Source organism: Argentina silus (assembly GCF_951799395.1).
Source record: "Argentina silus genome assembly, chromosome: 4".
NCBI lineage: Eukaryota > Metazoa > Chordata > Actinopteri > Argentiniformes > Argentinidae > Argentina > Argentina silus.
The window spans coordinates 2,942,895-2,964,067 of record NC_139658.1 but is presented as its reverse complement, the minus strand read 5'-3'; the positions used below and the strand labels follow the sequence as shown (position 1 = coordinate 2,964,067).

Here is a 21,173-nt window from a genome sequence, read left to right as displayed (position 1 = left end):
AGATAGAGGGTTCTGATCATGCTGCGATAGCTCCTGCTGTCTGTCATGTCATTCCATATTTATCAGAATCAGACCCTACCTGTCTGTTTATTTGGTGTGCTTGTGGTGCCTTCTACAGTATGTCTGGGATGTGTCTCTGGAGCCAGGATTTGTATATTTTAGTACTACACCTTTGTTTCAATGAAAGTATCCACTCCATGTCATCGTCCCCCTTTGTGCATGGTATTTGTGTTGATTTGTGCATCTCTGGGGGAATTGCCCTCTCTGAAGCCTCTCTCACCCATCCTCACCCTCTCTCTCTCCCTTACAGACCCCCCCCTCCCCCACCCCCTGCCATGTCTTGGTTGCTGGGCCTGTGGATTAGCCTGGGCTTCCTGCTGCTGTGCCAGGCCACCCTGTATGAGACCATCCAACAGCACCACGTGCCCCGGCCCGGACGCAACTCCATCCAGATCCTTGGTGAGTCTTTACCTACCCGCCTGTCTGTCTGACACCATTGCGCTGTGCCCACTACCCATTGGACCAAGGCCTCTCATTGGGGCACAATGTGTAAAACCAGAGCAAAAATACTGTTACATGACATCATCAATGTGTCACACACACTGCTCTGTATTGGTGGAAACAGTGGACCAATAGGCTAGTAGTAGCAGAGTTTGTTTGGAAGTGGTTTGCACTGTGTTGCTTTGAGAGGGAGTACCAGAGATTTAATTTTTTTTCTTCATTTTTGTTGATGATTGCATATTGCTTATGGTACATGGCTTTGGCTTATCTGCCACGTTTTACACTATTTGATCACCCACTGTTTTGTTGCTTTGAGATTGTGATGTTTAAGCTCAGCTGCAGCTGCTCAGAGGTTGGAACTCCCCCTCTGTCGCCCCAGACAAACAAAGAGCACTCTTTAACAGGGAGGTTTGGTTGGGGGAGAGGATTTTCAGTGTGTGGGGGTAGAGACTGAACTGCAGCAGCCAGCATCTTGAATCTATCAGGGCTGCTGCTACGTAGGACAGGCTCTAGGCAAAACTCCCCATCAGTATGCTGGGAGTGGAGGCTGCTTTCATCACCGTAGCTTAGATGGAAATGACAATTATGTTTCTCGCTCGCTCGCTGGAAACATTCGGCAATTAAACCCAGTTCTTACTGCACCGTGGGGGCAAAAGGGGATGGGAGACAGCAGGGAGGGTCTGAATCTCTCAGTTTATGTGGGAATAGTGGCGTTCACCAGCCATGTGTGTGTATGTGTGTGTGTGTGTGTGTGTGTGGAGGCAGGGCAAGACTTGTTTTAAGCGTTTGACAACAACTTGGTCCCCAAAGCTGCTGAAGTAGTAGTGCCGTATTCCAAAGCCTACCACCACTGGGGAAATGAGTATGGCTCCCCAAAATTCCCAATGGCTGTTACAAATTCACGCTATCTGTGCTTGCAGTGAGTAAAAAAAAAAAAAACAGCCATTGATTTCTCTGACTAGAGATGCAAGACAAGATAGCTGAACACCATTGAGCTTTTTAAGCAGTGTGCTGGAGGAATGGTGCACGGCTTGTTTCTGGTGAAACAGCTGAGATAGTGGGACTCCAGTTTCTGTCTGTACTGTAAGTACAGAGTCTTCACACAAAGCACTCTGGTATCATTAATCGGAACAAGAGGGAGAGAGATGAGCGACGGAGAGCTCTGAATTAATTTTTTAAAACTTTGCTTCCAGGTTTTTGGGGTAGGGCCTAGTTGAGTTTGGTGTTAGATGTACAAGGTAGTGCATGCCCTACAGTACAGTGTAAGTGTATTTTGAATAATGCAGAGGTCCAAGCGAAAACAAAGAGGAAGCCCAGCCCAAGGCACAGAGAAAAGTCAGCCAGGTTATGGGTGAGAGAGCACACACACACACACACACACACACACACACACACACACACACACACACACACACACACACACACACACACACACACACACACACACACATACACACACACGCACACACACACACACACACGCACACACACACACACACACACACACACACATACACACACACGCACACACACACACACACACACACACACACACACACACACACACACACACACACACACATGTTCTCACTGAAGCCATTACGGTATGGCATTTTCATGGGTCCTCTGGGGAAATGGGGGGAGCTGAATGCACAAATCAGAGTGTGTGATGCTGTACACAAGAATTCTCTGTGGAATTATGTTGGAGCGTAGGGATGATTTTTGCTCTAGTAATCATGCATGCCCCTAAACAAATCTTAGTGTCTTGGCAGAGAAGGCTAATGGAATATTTTTTATTTTATTTCATTCTATTTGCTATGAGATACATATATCTATAATATGCATAAAGAAAAATCTAGGTGTAGTCAAGAATCAGTATGTGTCCAATGAAATGCTGTCATTTGAGTCTAGAGTGTTAGACTCATTTTTGCTTAACTTAACACAGTGATAAATTGTGAAAATAATGTGTTATAACAATCTAGTAATATTCACAATCAATGAATGATGTGTATCCATGAAAGATGTGTATATGTACTATTGTAATCGACAGCCCCTCATGTTGTGTTTCTCTCTCTGTTGTTATGCAACTGTAAAATGTACTGTATGTTGTGTTTTAAGGAGATTTAAGTGGGCATCAATCTTACTCAGCTGCAGCGGTGCGTCAACCGATCTTACCAGAACTGCTTTCTCGGAATTGAAATTCTATGATGAATATTTGAGTTAGAATTGATTTTATAATATGAGGATGCTCTCTGGTTTCACTGAGACCAGACCCTTTAGATATAAATAGATATGCAGGACATGGAGAGAGATCTCACATTTATAAATGCTTTGGTTTTTATGCTTGGCTGTTTTTGGAAATCAAATATGATTTAATGTGAAGCCATGATTAAAAAGGAAAATGTTAACCGTGATACATTATGTCAAGATATACAGTATATTAATCTGTAAGATGCCTGCATTTATTATATCTCTGATATACGGGGTGATGCCGATAACACAATAAACCTCTCTAATAAACATTGCTTTATATGTTATGGTTCATAGCATTTTATGACTGCTAAAACTATTGACAATCGTTGTCAATACAAACTTTACTGGAAGATAATAAAAGGAAAAGGACAACAAGCTCAGCCCTGTTTCTGGGTTTCTGGGCTGGATTCACCTCACCGCAGCAATGTTAATGCATTATCCTTGTTTACACAACCCCTGTCCACACATCTTATTCAGAAAACTGGAAGCATCTGTGAGAGGAATGTGTATATTTCTATAATGCACATAGTCATTCATGTGATTCTGTTGGACTATTAGGCCCAACAGTCAGTCAGGCTTCTGGTGTGGACCCAGATGCTAGCTATATCTCTGGTGGATCTCTACATCATTAGCTGGTTGGGTCAACATGGGCACATTTGGGGTTTCTATGTCAGTGTTACAGTGAAAATCTGCTTTATTTGATAGACAGGCATGAAAAAAAACCTGACCTTAAATCAACAAACTATGTATCTTGGTATGTATGGAGCTTGAGTGAGTGAAAATAACATAGACCAACTAACGCAGGCAGAGGTGTACAGACAATAGGGTGTAGATATCTCAGGGAAAGTGCAGGTCATGTAGTGCCAGGAACAAATGTAATCCTCAGGCCATTCAAGCATCTAACAATGTTTGAAAAATCAGCTTCTCCCCTTCTGCCCTTCCGTGAGCTGACAGAGCGCCACTTTACAGTACATGCATACCAATAAAATATGAGCAGAGATGGGGAGTTTCAGCTCACCTTTATTTATTTGAATATTTCTGTGACAAATGGCATGGTCACAGTTCAGGCTGAGATTGAGTAACGAGTCGCCTGACTGTTCCGTCACCTGCTCAGGAAGCGGCACCGCTTCCCTTCCCATGAGCCCCTGCTCCATGGCCCTCCCCTAGCACCCCCCATCCCCCCGCCCCTCGCCAGGCAGAAGATTGATGGCGGCTCGATTCTGGGCAGCCAATTCTGGTCTCTCAAGAAATAATCCACTACATTGACAGATGAGCTGAATGTGACATGACACACAAGCCCAGCTCTGCTCTGCTCCTCATCTGCCAGGCAGGGCAGCACACAGTTACTACTGCCAGGACTGCTCCAGCACAAACCAAGCTACTGCAAGTGTCTCTGGCCACTCCTACAACCCAGTAGAAGGGTCCAAATAGAACATCCATAGGAATAAAGCTTGTCATTGTTTGCAAGGCTTAGATTGGAGTCTTTGCAGATGGTGCAAGTGAAATGGGTTTGCTGTCCAATATAGGTTCTTGATAGGCTATTTTATGTTTCATTGCCACTGAACTGTTATCTTTTTCCCTTCCATCATGTTATGCATTGTCATGGTGCTCCTATAGCAATGCCCACAGTAGGTTATTGAATGCAATGGTTAGAGTATGATTCTGGCAACTGTTTCAATAGGCCCTTTGATCTAGTATAGCAGTTGATTACCATTTGAAGGTAGAGTATACTCTATGCCCTATTTGTCTATTTTTTGCCTAAAAAACCAGACCCAAACTAAACTGCCTATAACATTAGAAATTTGATCAGATGCAAAAGCAGGATGCCATTTGATAGGTAACACCTTGAAGTTTTGTGTGGATATGCTCCGATCATAATTCAGAATAACATACTACACATGACAAGGACATAAAATAAACAATAATCTAATTAATAATCAAATTAAAGCAGAATACTTTATACTCTACCTTCAAATGGTAATCAGCTGCTATACTAGATCAAAGGGCCTATTGAAACAGTCCCAATTATAGGCCTGTGGAGCTTAAGAGGTTAAGATGTACCCTATAACACTAGGGAGTCCTTATCTTGAGCTGACGTTTTTAAACCTCATACTGTACAGTCTTGTCAGCCGTAATAGCAAGTCAAAGGCTTGTTAGAATGTGTCAATGCTAAACTGTCTCTCATAGGTTATTAAACCACTAGCTTTGGTGTCATGCAGAAATGACAGGTGAGTCAGTTGCTCTCCTCATACATTTATCATGCATGAGGACAAAAGCAGCAGTTTGGTATGAAACAACTTTGCTAGATATTATTTTCCAGATCATTTTTTGCTCGATATTATTCCAGGTCTAGAATAAATCAGGGATGATGTAACTATGCATAGCCTTGATTTTGGGGGAAATCCATATTGATTTTGGATGGGCTACTACAGCATAAGATGGAAAGTCATGATTTGGGTACAGCATCGAGCACTGATAAACCATGCAACACCGTTATAATGGCGTAATCCACTGATTTTTAAATATCTTACAATGACTAATCTAATCACAGATGATTGGAAGGCATTTGAATTAGCATATGTTCCACATGTATGTGCCATACTGTATGGAATATAATACTCCTTCAGTCTTGAGAAACCTCTTTCGGCAGAAAAAGAAACATAATTACTATGATTATACATGACACAGACATAAACACAGCAAAGCAGTTTAAAGTGTGCATCATATCTATTTTAGAAGATATGAGTAAAATAAGGAGGATGTCTATGTTGATGAAATGTGCCTCTGTGTCATTAAGACCACCATGTAACTGTCAAGGTTGTGAAGACTTTTTAAATTACGCACAAAGGGTGTGATGTATTTCCAGTAGAAGTGTTGAGGTGGACGTTCTGGTGAACCTAGGACTCACACAGGGTAGCTGTTATCATAAGTAAATGAGGACTGGGATGAATTCCGGAAACGTACATTTGAACACTCGCTCTGTGATTGGATTTTTCCACAAAGTGCCACATTGCCACGCAGATGGCTAACTGAGAAGATGGATGGTTTTTCTGGCAGTGTTTGAGAACAATCGGCAATTAGCTAGACCATATCAAACACCCAATGCACTCACACAATTTCAGTTAGGAATTTATTATCATATTTACCCAGCGCCTTATCGCTTTGGTTTACTGTTTGTACACCACACATCACCACTCTCTGGAATGGAAAATGAAGGTAACATCGACTTTTATCACACTTTAGTGTTCAACTTCTTACCACATTAAAGCGCTCTCAACAGGACTGTAATGTAAGTGACTGGTCTGCTTATGCAGTTGCGGTTTACACACGTTTGGAGACTGCCAAGGGGCAAGCAGTTTTACAGTCACTGAGTTCATGCAGTGCAAACTACCCACAGGAAAATAACATCTTCTTTGAGTTTTCTGTGTTGTTGTTTGGCAATTAATCTTATTAATTTCCAACCCACTTTTAATTGCGGGGACTAATTAGTTTGAGAATTGATGATGGAAACAGAATTCAATTAAATTCCTCTCACTCAAGTGGATGGTGACTTAATCAGATTTGTGAAAATTGGATAAAAAGGAAACGTTTGATCAGGTTGGCAGCGATGACTCAAGGACTTTTAATGTGGAAATAAACTCAAAGCCTTTTATTCTAGTTCCACGTGGGTTATAATTGCTGTGAAAACTGAGGGCTTTAGTAGGGAAGTCGTCTACGAGGTCTCTCACTCTCTATCGCACAGCATGCCCTTCCAAGTAATGAAAGCAACCTTTTATTAAAAGTGGATAATAACTGCCTGATCATTCCTGTGCAGAACACCACTCTGTGTCACCCCTTCCCTCTCTCCCTCCATCCCACCCTCCCTCCATCCCTCCATCCCTCCATCTCCTCTTCTCTATCTACCCCTCAGACGATTTGTCATGGATCAGATGAGACAATTTGTTATGGATTAGTGCACTTAAATGTCTGTGTGATAGTGGAAGCAGTCACTGGAAAAGCTTAAGAATCCTATTACACTGCTTTTTATGGCCGGCGGGGGGAGGAAGGGAGGGATGGAGGTTGAATTGGCACTTTATATGAGCGTCATACCATTTATTTTCTCCTTCCTACGACACAGATTCGCTGATTCATCTGGAAGTCGACCTGGAGGAGGTTCCATTGATGTGTATTTCCGGATTGGAAAAGTGAAGTGAATATGTTGAATACGTTTGAATAACTTCTGTCTCTCCTTAGTCACTCAGCCTACTCTGTCACTCAGAGATGCATTACAATATTGGAGCAAATCACAGGAGAGTTTGAAACTTTCCTTTTCTCCTGCTTTCTCGTTCAGTGATTAACTTGTGAGGAAATATGAGTGATTACATTCGTTTCCAGCACCCCAGACTCCAATAATGGAGGTACACAAGGAGATGTTATCTAATAAGGGGGATGTTCTCTGTCTCATAATCTTTCTAGGCCTATTCAACATATTTAATTCAGCTGTAGCAAGATTGCAAGATTATTAGTATTTACTGAGCAGACTTTCCTATCAGAGATGTCTCACTGCTTGTACCTTTGATGGGCTGTTTTTTTTTCCCCTGAGTGAAATGAGATAGTAGCAGGATTAGAATCTTTCTGTGCCTTATCTCCTCTCTGAAGTCAGATAATTGTGTCAGACAGAGAACAGGTCCTGTTTATCACACACAGTTTGTTCCTCAAACCCTAAACTCCAGCCCAACTCAATGTGTCCCAATCCAACCAATCGACATTGAAGTTGAGCTTGTCCTTAAAACCCTTTCATTTGGTTTGACTGACCATGACCTTTCGTTTTCCCTGTAATACAATTCAAGACGTGATATCTGCAGTGTAGGCTTCTTATCATATAATCACTATTACACTACAGGTATACCAAGACGAGGCCCAGGGAGGAAAACAATGCAAATCCATATGACTTTTTTATGCAGCTCTACCAGCACCCCTTGCTTTTTTATACCATCTTGCTGAACTGAAAGAGTTTTGTTATGTTAGACACAGTCAGGTAATTGTAATGCAGCAGAGGTACTTTGCACTATCATTTAGAGCAACTGCAGGGGACAAATGTTACTCATTTGGTATTTTGTTTGCAGAGGAGCGCTCCAGCTCCTAATTTACTTGGTGACAGTCAAAATTGATTGTCTTAAATGTTGTACCAATTTGCTTCCCCAATCTATTCACTTCAGTGCAAATTTTGCATTCCCTTTAAAGTTTTTGAAATATACTTGAATGGATATAAATAATGAAACAGGGGCCTTTCCTCTATGTGTGCTTTAGTCACAGCAACAACTCTTCTCCTCAGAGGGAACGTGGACTGACATCCAATGAGATCAGGCCTACTTGTCTGTCATTGTGTTGCTGTGTTTTGACCTTCACTGCCTTTGAAAAAATAACATGAGAAAGTTTAGATGACAAAGTGTTGAAGGCAAGTGAATATGTTACCCACTTTGCTGTTCTCCAGCACTAAACTCCCAACCATCCATGTTGAAATAGGCACGGGTGGAACAATTGATATTAAATTGCAGGTTTCGCCTCAGGTCTTTATTGATCGTCCCTTGCTCATTGTTTGTGGTAACTGCTGAAATATTTATAGTTAACATCTGTAGCTCTCCCTTGAAGTCCCTGTCTGGGTTCTCATAACTCCACCTCCTGTGTCAGATAACAACAACACTTTGCATCTTTATTACAGTATGAAAGCACCCTTCTCCATAAAAGAAATTATCCATTGGTTTGAACGATGTCATCAGGTTTATGATATGCCATCGCAGACATGATTTTAGTATGCATGTAGGCCTTGTATCTAATGTTGCCGAGGTGACAAGCTTTGTTTGTGATACCCAATCAGACCTTAATTTCAACACTGACATGTAATACAAATGTATAGTCGGGTTAGAAAACATCAACCTATTTGTTATATCTCTTTCCTAATATTTTTCCTTAAACCATGTCTAAATGATCTTCCAGGGCTCTCTGTCTCTGCAATGTAAATCCATTTGTCTTGTCTGATATGTCTATCCATATCTGTGCTGTTTTACAGAGACATTGTAATGTTGTCTCATCACCTTGATACCAGCCAGGGGTAGACTTGATAAGGCAGAGGGAGAGAGACAGGCTCGGTGTGATGAGATACCCTGCTCAACAATATTCATCATAACACCTATAAATATAATATGGTGTGATATTGTCTGAAATATGAACAGGTCTGAAACTCAAATCCCAGGTAGGATAACTAGACACTGTCTGTCCATCAACATGTCATGTTTTATACCTTGCCTGAGGCACTTTTGTTACCTTAATTTGACACTGGCACATGAATTACTGTAATAAAAAAAACATGAATGTACTGTACTGTATGATATTGCTTACATGCTATATTTTGTATTGAAAAACAATTCATATTCCTTACTGTGCAGTCTATCTTCATTTGTCACAGCATCTCCAGTACCCGACTGTCGTCTGTGCTTCCTGCTCTAGCCCAAGTCAGGTCCTGATTGGCTGAGGTGTGTGAGAGAATGAGGGATGAGATAGCTTGTGTGTGTGTGTGTGTGTGTGTGTGGCTCTCTGACCTAACGACCCACAGGACCCCTCTCTCCCTCTCCATTAGGACTCATCTGGTCATTATTGTGTCCACATCGTTTATCAGGGGGCTCCGAGTCCTCCTTTTGTTTTACCTACAAACCATAAGTCAATGCTAGGCTCCATGCTTCTCCGCGGGGCTGCCAAAACAGATGTAAAACTCAATTTTTCATGGGCAATTTAGCAGAGCTGGCGTCTGGTATTTAGAGGCGGAATTATTTATAAGAACCCCAGGTTGAGCAGCTATTGAGGGTTTTCCATTCCTCCCCCCTACTGTACATTGTAATGCTAAGAGCTCCGGTACATTTCCAACAAAGGGCCTCATGACCTGTTGGCCCACTCTGTACTCATGTGTTTCATAAAGAGGGTTCACACAAAGACTAAAGTTTACTCAAAGGACTCTCAAACTATTCCACTTAAAGGCATAAACTGCAGGGCATGCATCTCGAAGAGAACAATCTGGAAAACATTGCACCCAACTAAATGCTTGTCTCAATATTTCGCCATTCCATTTGTGGAAGCCCATGTGAGATTTCTCTCAGTGTGATCTCCAAGCTAGAGAACACTCCTGAAAGATAAACAAAAATTTCACATCATTCATAACATCCTCCCACATTCAGTATCTGCTCTCGCTGTCTGAGGGCCTGTGACTAGGTCATGTCATATGTTAGCACTTCATTATTACAATTCAATACACCCAATTATTCGAGGAAGACACAGTGGGTTGAACATTTCAGGGCTTTTTCCCGCTGGGGTTTTTTGCCTGTAGCAGTGCATGTTCATACATTATGGGTTATATTTTAACTGCATAAAAACCAGTCAGCGCAAATGTGGGTGCTGGCGGGGGTGCTAGGGGGTGTGTCTGAAATATTATTGCTATTTTCAAGGCCAGAATTTTTCAGTGCAAGTGAATGCACTTTTCCTTCTCATTGTCACGAACGCACCTGTATTACCGTTACTCCACCCACCTGAGCGCAGGCGAGATAGTGCTTCAGCGCTGTGGTATTTTCAGCAGTTACCAACACAAATTGCCAAAACGTCTGCATTTGAACTTGCATCCATTGAGCCCTAAACATGCAAGAGCCCTAAACATGCTGGTTAGAGGGCTGTTTCTTATTTTAAGCATGTTCTCGTGTGTTCTCAAGTTCTTTGCCCCTAGCCTCAACCCACCACTTTGTGTAATTGCCTAGTGCTGTGTAGATCAAAGAGAACCCCACTTCAGTCTCCGTAGTGCACTGTGTGAGACCGTCTGGAGAAAGTTCTGAAGGTACACCTGTGTGTTACGCTCTCGTTAGTGAAAGGAGTTTCAGCCTGACCAAATATAATTGAGTATCACCTTGACATTTCTTCTTTCTTGTGACTCACATACAGTTTACATTGCTATTCCATACCTATAGCTGGACGGGTTAGGAACCCATCCCATGACAACACGCTCTCTAGCATAGCACTACAAAGTTCAATCTCTCAGTCATTCGTCATAAATCATCTGAAAATCCCTCCTCTCTGTGATTCTAGGATTGAGTTGCTAGAATGCGGTTGGCATGTTATTGATTCTCCATACAGCAGAGGCAGGATACAGTAGACCACTCTCAGGGAGAGTCGGGAGAGTGGTGTGTCTGCTCACTGGAGTTCTCAGAGATGCATATAAGATGGATGCGTTCTGTCACCACAGTCACAGAGTCTGACATTCCTGGGCCTCTATATGGCCATCCCGTTGCAGTGGCGAGGTAATTATACTTTTTGGGTGATTCACATGACAGGGTAGCCGGTGGTTTCTCCCAAGTTCTCCATTATGAGAAATGTCCCCCAGGACCCAAACAGAGGCAGCCACGATGGGTGGACACACACACACGCATGCACACACACACACACACACATACACACACACGCACACACACACACACACACACACACACACACACACACACACACACACACACACACACACACACACACACACACACACACACACTCACACACACGCTCAAAAAGGTGTGACAGTTTGTTCCACTGGTAAAGTTTGGTTGACTGATTTCTATCAGAGACTGTGAGGAGGAGGAAGAGAAGGAGGAGGAGGATAAGGGGAAGGGGTGGTGGACAAGGAGGAAGAGATCGAGGAGGAGGAGAATCTCACTGCAGACCTCATTAGAGAGGTGGAGTGTGTGTTTTTACTGGAAATATCTCTTGTTGTCAGGTTGCCTTCTCTGCCCTAACATTGTGACACTGGGAGTGATGCTGTGTTTGTGTGTGTCTGTGTGTGTGTGTGTGTGTGTGTGTGTGTGTGTGTGTGTGTGTGTATGTGTGTGTTGTGTGTGTGTCGGTGCGTCTGTGTGTCTTTGAGTCTGGGGGCCCTAGAGTGACGATGTGTGACGGTTGCAGCTGTGTTTGTTGTAGCGATCTGCCTCAGAGCTGACTTACGCAGATAGGAGATATTTCATCTTCAGTCACGCACATGCAGAGGTGTGATAGTGTCATCCTGTTATCATTCCTGAACAATTGGCAGAATCTAACAGCATTATTCAGCTCACCTATTTACATTAATATCAGTCCAGCTTCCTCGCCAATATAGTACGCCATAGTGTGTCAGTGTGATGCATCTTTCTACTACTTTACTGTGCTTCAAATTGCACAATCTCGTCTACCGCTATTTTATTCGGTCTCCATTAGGATTCAAATTCCAATCAACATAAAATGTTAGCCGATACTCTTGACATGCAGTGGATATCATAACATAATGAGATATGCAGTAACAAGTGCTTCGATAATCATATGAGCTATGGTCTTGACATTTTGTAGTCAAGAGCCATATAAGATAAGTGTTTTAGCCTCCTCCTCATGACAGGGGGTCGAGAAGATACTCGTATATAGAATTATCCTTAGCAGCACTCGAGCCCTGACTCAATGAATGAGATCTAAACAGGACTTAAGAGATGAAAAGAGATGAAAGCTCTCCACCCTGCATGAAGCAGATGCTGCCCTACAGAAGTGTAATGCGCCACTGCTTGAGGCTATAGGAGGGATACGGCACCAGAACCTCTCTCTGTCCTCTCCCCGGGGATTGTGTGCTAATGTTAGTGATATTGGATGGAGAATATGAGCTCTTGTAAGGTCTTATAGGCTCTCGTGAACATGCCGGGGCAGGAAATGCTGGGGTGAATTGGAAGCCAAGGAGGATGAGATCGTATGAGATCGTAAGTCCCCCTCGCACAGCCATTGCCGTCTACAGTATGTGTGGGCACTCATAAGAGGTGCACTGGGGACTGGGGAGGCTGTAATGGTGGCAAAAACAGGATTCAGTGATAACCACTTTTGTGTAAGATTGTGCAACAATCTCATTGTGAACCAGAGAGAGTCCACGTACATCCGAGTCTGTCCCATTCCCCTGTCTGTGTGTGTGTGTGTGTGTGTGTGTGTGTGTGTGTGTGTGTGTGTGTGTGTGTGTGTGTGTGTGTGTGTGTGTGTATGTGTGTGTGTGTGTGTGTGTGTGTGTGTCTGTGTGTCTGTGTGTGTGTGTGTCTGTGTGTGTGTGCAGAGCAGAGCAGAGCAGGAGATTGGATTTGTGATTTTCGTGTGTGGACACCTGCCCAGACTAGAGGAGAAAGAGGGAGAGAGAGAAGGAGAGAAACAGTGGGGAGGTGGCTGATCATTGGCTGAGGAGAGATTTGGTTGCTTAGTCCCTTTCCTCTGTACGATGACCGCCATCGATCATTGTTTATCCCTTCGCTTCTAGTGAGATGCTAGGTGCCATTCCATACCAGAATGCCTCTCTGCGTCAGACATTTGCATCTGCCGGGCGGCTCGTGTGTGTGTGTGCGTGGGCCGGCCAGCGGGCCCTGCTGATGTTGCTGCGGCCCAGTCAGACAGATGGTATCCATTTGATCAAGGAGACGCTGTAATGGCGGGAAGGGAGAGGCTAAACGAGTCACTGTCACTGGGTCCTCATAAGCAGGCTGTCCTTCCAGCCTGCCTGTCAGTAAAAGCATTAACCTTTTTAAAAGCTTGCCATCCCTCCCCTGCCACTGGTGATGGGCTGGGTGTGAATTTGCATCACTCAACTAATTTTGTTGTCTGTCTGAGCTACATAGATTCTACTGTCTGGCACAGGGCTTGTGTGTGTGTCTGTGTGTGTGTGTGTGTGTGTGTGTGTGTGTGTGTGTGTGTGTGTGTGTGTGTGTGTGTGTGTGTGTGTGTCTGTGTGTGTGTGTGTGTGTGTGTGTGTGTGTGTGTGTGTCTGTGTGTGTGTGTGTGTGTGTGTGTGTGTGTGTGTGTGTGTGTGTGACTCTCAGACTCTCAGAGGTGAGTTTGTGTGAAAAATTAGACTGGCTGGAGAGCTGGGCACCCACTGCTCCTGTCTGTGAATCTTCCTGCCCTTCCTGGCAGACCAGACAGACAGACAGCTTCCTCCTCCCCTGCAATCTGCTCAGTCTGGGCAACAAGGGCTAAACTCATTGTGAATTGACATTCAGGAATGTTCCTGCGTAATAGACATCACAATGACTATTCAGAAATTGTCATATCAGACCATACATAGCCTATGTCCTACTGGCCTTGTCTTAAAATGAGCAACATTCTCCTCAGAACAGTGTGTGAGACATCATCACTTCTGTATTTGCTGCGTATTCATAGAATTATCAGTTACCACCTTTTCCAATAGCTAGTATCTTGCTGAAATAGGAAAAGCTTCAATTTAACATAGTCACAATGCAGGGGAGTTAGCTACAGTAGATACAGTTTGAGATGCTATCACTTATATTAATAGGATGAGTACAATTTGAGGCCTCGCAAAATGTGCACATTCTAATTCCCCCTGAATAAGTACTGTATTAGATCTGATACGTAAGCAAGTGGCTATATCGCCACGATACTGTATGAAATATCACTCTCAATCTCATTATGCTTCTAGTCCCTCTTACAGCTGGTGCAGACATTTTCAGGATCACATTGAGCTCTTATCTCGTCACACTCGCAAATGCATTTTTAGAAGGTTAAACTTAATAGCAGGAATTTCCTTATTTCCCCCCTCAACCCCCTCCCCTTCTCAGATACAAGATTGCACATTTCACCCAGAGCAACAGACAGAAACTAATCTGTGGTGCATGTAAAAGACGGTGGTGTATTGGTGGAGGTGACAGCTCCTCTGGGCTACGTCCTGATATGAGGTATTTAATGGGGCGCTATAAACCCAAGCATGGATGTGGACTGTGAACCTCCCCTACACACTTAGAGCAAATACGGAGGACATACAGTACATGGTGTCATGCCAGAGGTTGTATTTATCACACTCAGGGGAAGCAAAGTAATGAAGGAAGACCCTTTTGTTGGTTGTGTATGTATATTCTTTCTGATTGATAGGCCTCAGGAGCCCTTTTGGTAAAGGTGTCCTATCACCAGCCTGCCAACTTATTATTGTTATTGAATGATTCAGAATAATCTGACCAATTAATGTATTTGGAGTATTAATGCACTCTGGTGTTTTTCTGTCTAATTTCTGAGTGGATATATTTGGGAGAATACTGTAGGAATACAGACAGTGCTCATATTATGAGCTCCTCTGTTGATGCTGGGATGTGATTGCATAACATACCCAAATGAGTGGAGCCATGTCAAACACAGTCTAAGAGGTATTCACCAGCCACACCATGATTTGCCTTCCATTTTAGACCTAATTAGATTGTCTCTAAGATGTGAGATACTTTCCTGCTGTGTGTGTGTGTGTGTGTGTGTGTGTGTGTGTGTGTGCGTGCGTGTGTGTGTGTGTGTGTGTGTGTGTGTGTGTGTGTGTGTGTGTGTGTGTGCGTGTGTGTGTGTGTGTGCGTGTGTGTGTGTGTGTGTGCATGTGTGTGTGGAACTATTGAGATCACAAGTAGGCTTATTCCACGATTTTGAATAGCAAGAATAAGTTGATGAAATTAGGTCTAAATCAATGGCTGTGAACTGAGAATACTGTATGAAATCATTTGTTCAAGAACTGCTACTCGAATTGGGTATGAAAGGCATAAGGCTAAAGCTTCCTACAGTAAAGCACGTCACACTTCTAATGAATGAGAAATTCATACCAGTGTACAATTAGGGAACAATGACAAGGGCCCTTTATTCAATTAAATTAATTTCCAGGATAATCAGAAAAGAGTCTCCCTCCTCCCTCCAGTGTAGCGGGAAATATCGAAATGAAAATACTGTGTAGATTATATTGGTTTCTGTGAACTGTACTGTATTCTTGAGTGCATGAACCTTTGGTGCAACGTTAATGTTGGAGCAGTGATGTATGAAGCAGTGACGTCACGGATCAGAGTTGAGTATGGCAGCTAGAAGGCAGAAGCCTTGCAATGTTATTAGCAAGCACAATTGTTCTGTAAAACCTAGATATTGTTATATTAAACTTGCATATAAACAAATGTACGGTCCGTGTGATCATAAAAGCAACTCACACACAGAACCAATATGTGCATTAAGGCTGCACTTTGACTTTTTCTGGATCCTATTCCATTTTGATTGACTAGCACACAATGTCTACATTTATTTTGCTTGCCACAGCACCCTACCAGTAGAACTGTTTCTGTGACTACAGCCACAGGTAGGTAGGTCTAGAAATGCTAACATTTCCTCTGTAGACTGTAAAGAAGTAACTGGTGTAGCACTTCTCTCATGCAGAGGAAGGTGACAACAGCCAAAGTCACCTCACACATCCACTGAGCCACTGAAATGTGTACCCTGATGTGCTGAAATCTCAACAGCCACAGGAACATTTACTTAACATACATCATGCATTTTCAATTCATTAATATCCAATTCAACTTTTCAAGGGGTAGAAATAATACATTTTTAATATCTGTCTTTGAACACGTCTGTGACTCAAAAAGTCTGATTAATAAGTAACGTCCCTATTTCCCTTTTGAATCACTTACTGTGAGATCTTTTTTTTTTTACAGAATCAAGCTCAGAGATTTGGAGAAATCAACACTGGATGGTGTAGTCTTAAATAGTGTTGGGTGTGCATGCATGTTCAATCTGTGCTGATTCCAAATTCAATTTCTTAAGATGAAAAAAAAAATGCAAATGAAGAGAATTCTCCCAGGTATAACAATGCGTTCACATAGCAACTTATTATCTGTGGGTTTCAGATAGGCGCTTAATTAGTTGATATGAAACACATCTAACCCAATAGTCATGCAGAACAAACTGCAATAAGACCGATTCTATTCTCATGCCAGATCCTCTGGGGACTGGGCTGTATTAATAACTGTGGTTGCATGTTCTAGCTCTCTCTATGCTCTCTGTTCTCTATTGTCATGACATGGACCTACTGCAAGTCCACAAGGCTGTGCCAGCAACACATCTTTGTTTGATTGATTGATTGATTGACTGATGTACATAAACAAGATGGCTTTTATTATAGACCTACAGCGCATGGACATATTCCATAAGAACCCCAGCTCTCCTGTGGCGTGTTGAACAATACGGAGCATCATAAACACACGCTGAGTGATGAAAGAACATGGAAGGTCAGTAGATCTGTGATAAATGTAGAGAATGAATCGGTTATGTAGGAGGCTGGTGAGACGGTGAGACACAGCCTTGGCCAGGCTATGGTAATGAGTTCTCACAACACACAGGGCCGAGCCAACATTCCTCTCAGCTGCCAGAGGAATGTGTCAAGCTCTGTATTTAGCCCCTCATTCATGCCAGTCCGCTGGTCTAAATTCAATTTATCAGCAGTAATAGACTACAGAAATTGTCTCCTTAGGATCTAACTCAAGCACTGGATGGACTAAGCAGGAATGGAAGGGAAACATAAGGTTGCTCATTGGCTATAGCACCGAGGCACTAACAGGTTAGTGTACTCTATAGTAGGAGTCTCTCTGAAATACAACCCAGGATGGACAGGCAAATGGATAAGATACCAGCCTAGGGAACACTGAACCACAATAATTGAGCGATGTGGTGGAGATATGAGAGTCACCCTTGAGTTGAACTGCCGCACTCACTCTGCACATGTGGCTCAACAACAACAGCAACTGGTAAATTGTCACTCATTTACTCTGAGGGACAGCAGCAGTTATTGGGGGCAGTGTTCATCTCCACTGGGACACGATCAGATCAGGGATGGCATGGTGTGTGTGTGTGTGTGTGTGTGTGTGTGTGTATGTGTGTGTGTGTGTGTGTGTGTGTGTGTGTGTGTGTGTGTGTGTGTGTGTGTGTGTGTGTGTGTGTGAGTGTGTGTGTGTGTGTGTGTATGTGTGTGTAGAGGGAGTAGAAGCTGTTTATGGATGGGGTCAAATGTCAGGATTTGTCATAAGCAGTGGAAAGCGGTTTGTTTTTGAGGTAGCCATTTTTGACGGGTCATTTTATAATTTTTCTCTCCCCCTCTCCCCCTCTCCCTCCCTCCCTCTGTCTCTCTCCATCAGCATGAAAAAAGACTGTACATTTCCCACAGCTGTGTCAGACTTTTACTTTCGTTTTTTTAGATGCACCGCTCTAAACATTGCTCTCTCGTTGATCTACTCCATTAGTGCTTTTGCACAGATGTCGAACTTGTCCCCTCTCTCTCTCTCTCCATTTTCAAATTAAATTATTGAGGGAGAAAGATTGGGAGAGATGTTCTATACAGTATGTACCAAATGACTCACCTCCACTCTCTATGGACATAATAACGTAATTCTATAGCATACATCCTCACCTACTCCTGTAAGATGACAGGCCCACTGGATTCAACAAAATCATTTAATAATGTAATATACTTTCCTCTCTTATACATGTATACAGTAGTTTTATGAATGGGAATGACGGCTTGATTATAATAGTAACGTTTTATAAGCTGTTCATGCTTGGGAGGGTTTATCACCGATGTAGTGTATTTCCTTGTTAGTTTGATGGTCATTGATACTTATGCATTCCAGCTGGGGGTTGTGTCTGTTGATCACCTGGTCCAGTCCTATTTTAGTGTGAGTCACAAGCAGTCAGCTAGTCCTTCCTCTTCCCTTTTAAGTGGCCGAGGCTTTCCCTGTTCTCAGAGAGAGAGAGAGAGAGAGAGAGAGAGAGAGAGACTCCTCTGCTCTCCTATCCTCACCTCTCTTCACGCTTCACTTGTCAGGGGCTCTTCAAGACTCTCCTCTCTCTCTCTCTTTCTCTCTCTCCCTCTCTCCCTCTCCCTCTCCCTCTCACTCTCCCTCTCCCTCTCCCTCTCCTGTCCATGGGTAGCTCTGGGGAACTTTTCCTCATGATTTTTTAATCACTCCCATATCTCGGTACACAGGGCCGAAGTGAAATGCATTTTGTGTGATCAATGTTTTCTGACATCACATCTCGTTTTAATCAGGGTATCATCTCCCCTCACATCTCTGGTGAGACAGGGAGCTCTCTCTGAGCCTGCTGGAGGTGAAACTACATTAGCTCAGCCTGCCGCTGTGTCAGTGTCCTACTCAGGGCAGAGGGAGAGGGAGAAGAGAGAGAGGGAGACAGAGAGAGAAGGGGGGGGGGGGGGGGCTGGATTCAGTGTAGCGAGATAGGGCTGGTTAAGGTGCAGTGCACAGGGCTACTTGAGTCTGGGTAACAATTGGCTACTATACTGTTATTGGGTCTTATCTCTGGTAGTAAACATAGGCACCCATAGGAATTCACCTAAAGCATTATGTTACCCTATAATCCAGTGGATTTGTTGTTTTCATTATTCAATAGTAGACACATTCCAAAAAATCGCATTTTAAAACGACCTCTGAATCAAGATATCTCTCTTTGAATGCCCTCATCAGTCCTGATGTTCCTAATTGGCCATTTGATTAAATTCCTACAACTCCCAAGATTCCCCGCTCCCTCCCACGCGAGGTCCTTCTGTTGAACAGCGCAAGAGCTAGCTCGTGCTGCTCTCTGGGAATCACTGGCATAGTACAGCAAAAACTGTCATCTGACGTATTGTAACGCAGAGGCCTTTTTAGGGAGTAAACAGACCTCACGTTTCGATAGCTATGATGCAGCTGCACGCAAAATGATGATGGTTAGAGACGGTATGCATTGTGGATACACATGAAAACGGATTTCGGGTAAACTTCCCCTTGAAGTATGGGGGGGAGATGACAGTCTTTGAGGTTCTGTCTGCCTAGAGGTAGAATGTTTCTAATCTGCTGTCTATGCTGCCTCTGGTGTTAATCAGTGTGGATGTATAAAGGGAGTGAGGGACGGTGTAGAGCAGAATATGTTACAGGATGTCACAGCATAACAGAAAATTACACCTTCAAAAAAAGTGTGATGCTGTTGTATCCTTGTGTGAAGACTACAAAAACAGAGGCAACCAGCAAATGTAAAGCAGTGAGTTAGCATTTGTAGATTTTCACTTTGAGCTAAATATTGTCATTTGGGGATCAGAGCACCAATCATGTTACTGTACGCCAGTCTATCAAGGAGCTTCTCTCTAACTCTTCTGTGTGGGTTGGATCAATCGTGCATGGCAGATCACACAGAATTCACTGCAGGCCTGAACTCACGGCAGAAAGGTCACGGCTCTCTCCATTATTCATCAGCCCTGTGGAGGCTGTGGAGTTTTAAGAGAAGAGAGGGAGAGTGAAGAGAAAGAAAAGAGGAGAGAGAGAGAGCCCTTCTTAACACCTCTACTGGTCGGTACCCACCCCCACTACACACACACACACACACACACACACACACACACACACACACACACACACACACACACACACACTCTCTCTCTAGGTCCTGCCACCCTGGGGAGAGTGAAGAAAGGAGAGAGGGGATGGAGGGTGGTGTACACCTCCTCAGTATGACCCAACCCTGTTTTCTCAAAGCCCCCTGTTCTTTACCCAGGGACCCCCTCTCCAGCCCCACTCCTCCTGGGGAGATGAAGGGAGAAATTACCCTCTCTAGAGAAATATCACCTTTATTCTGTGTCACCATGGACCCTTATTATAGCCCCCCCCCCCCCCCCTCCCCCGCAGAAGATGAAGAGAGGAGAGTGGAGAGAACAGAGAGACATCTGACCCCATCACCACTACACTGACCCTTGAGGGGGTCTTACAGGAGGAGTGTGAAGAGGAGACTGGAGACTCTCCAGTCTTCACCTCCTCAGCTTCAACAAATCATGGATACACCCCATAGCAAAAATGGCTCTACTCCAAAGGGAATACAATATCAATGTTTGATTAGATTTTGATGTATGTATGAAGATATTCAACTTTATTTATCTTTAGAAATCTTTCTTGTGCCCTCAGCATACATTCTGTCCTTCTGCTGTGTGCTGCATATGTTATTCCCTCAAGGAAAAGTCCAGGTGCCGTTTTGCACTGGTGCAAAAACTTAAATACGGCCCTTAGCCAGACAGTGCTCATGCCCTCAGTACCCCAGTAGGCAGCCACCACCGACATATAGAGATCCCATCCCTTCTAGTCTCAGTTCCCTGGGGAATCCTTAGAGAGAAGAGTGTACGAAGTGAAATCTATACAGTATGTCCCCAGATATCACCGCTCCAACTCCACTATCTACCCCCACCTCTGTAAAACAATGAAAGAATTACAGAAGCCTGCAAAACTCTAACCCTCAACTTTTAATAGCAGCATACAGTATCAGCAGAATTACTGCAGCTCCTCTCCAACGCACAAGCCCTGCTTGAGTATGTCAGACCCGCAGGGGTTTACCAGAGCTTTGATCTTATTCACAATACCCACGTGAGAGCTTTCTCTCTCTCACTCTCACACACACACACACACACACACACACAGAAACACACACACACACACACACACACACACACACACACACACACATGCCCCTTTGATATGGTTCCAAGCTCTTAGTGGGTGATTAGGAGAGGCGACCCAACTAAGGTT

General features: G+C 43.6%; 1 protein-coding gene across 1 annotated transcript in view; it reads left to right on the top strand.

Annotated features, from left to right (window-relative positions):
- Positions 1-335: 335 nt before the first annotated feature.
- Positions 336-21,173, top strand: part of tafa1b (TAFA chemokine like family member 1b) — a gene marked incomplete at both ends in the record, with an annotated part of 93,646 nt that continues 72,808 nt past the window's right edge. Inside the window, one exon of the mRNA XM_083668836.1 lies at positions 336-459. Coding sequence (XP_083524962.1) covers positions 336-459 — 124 coding nt within the window. The remainder of the gene's footprint in view (positions 460-21,173) is intronic.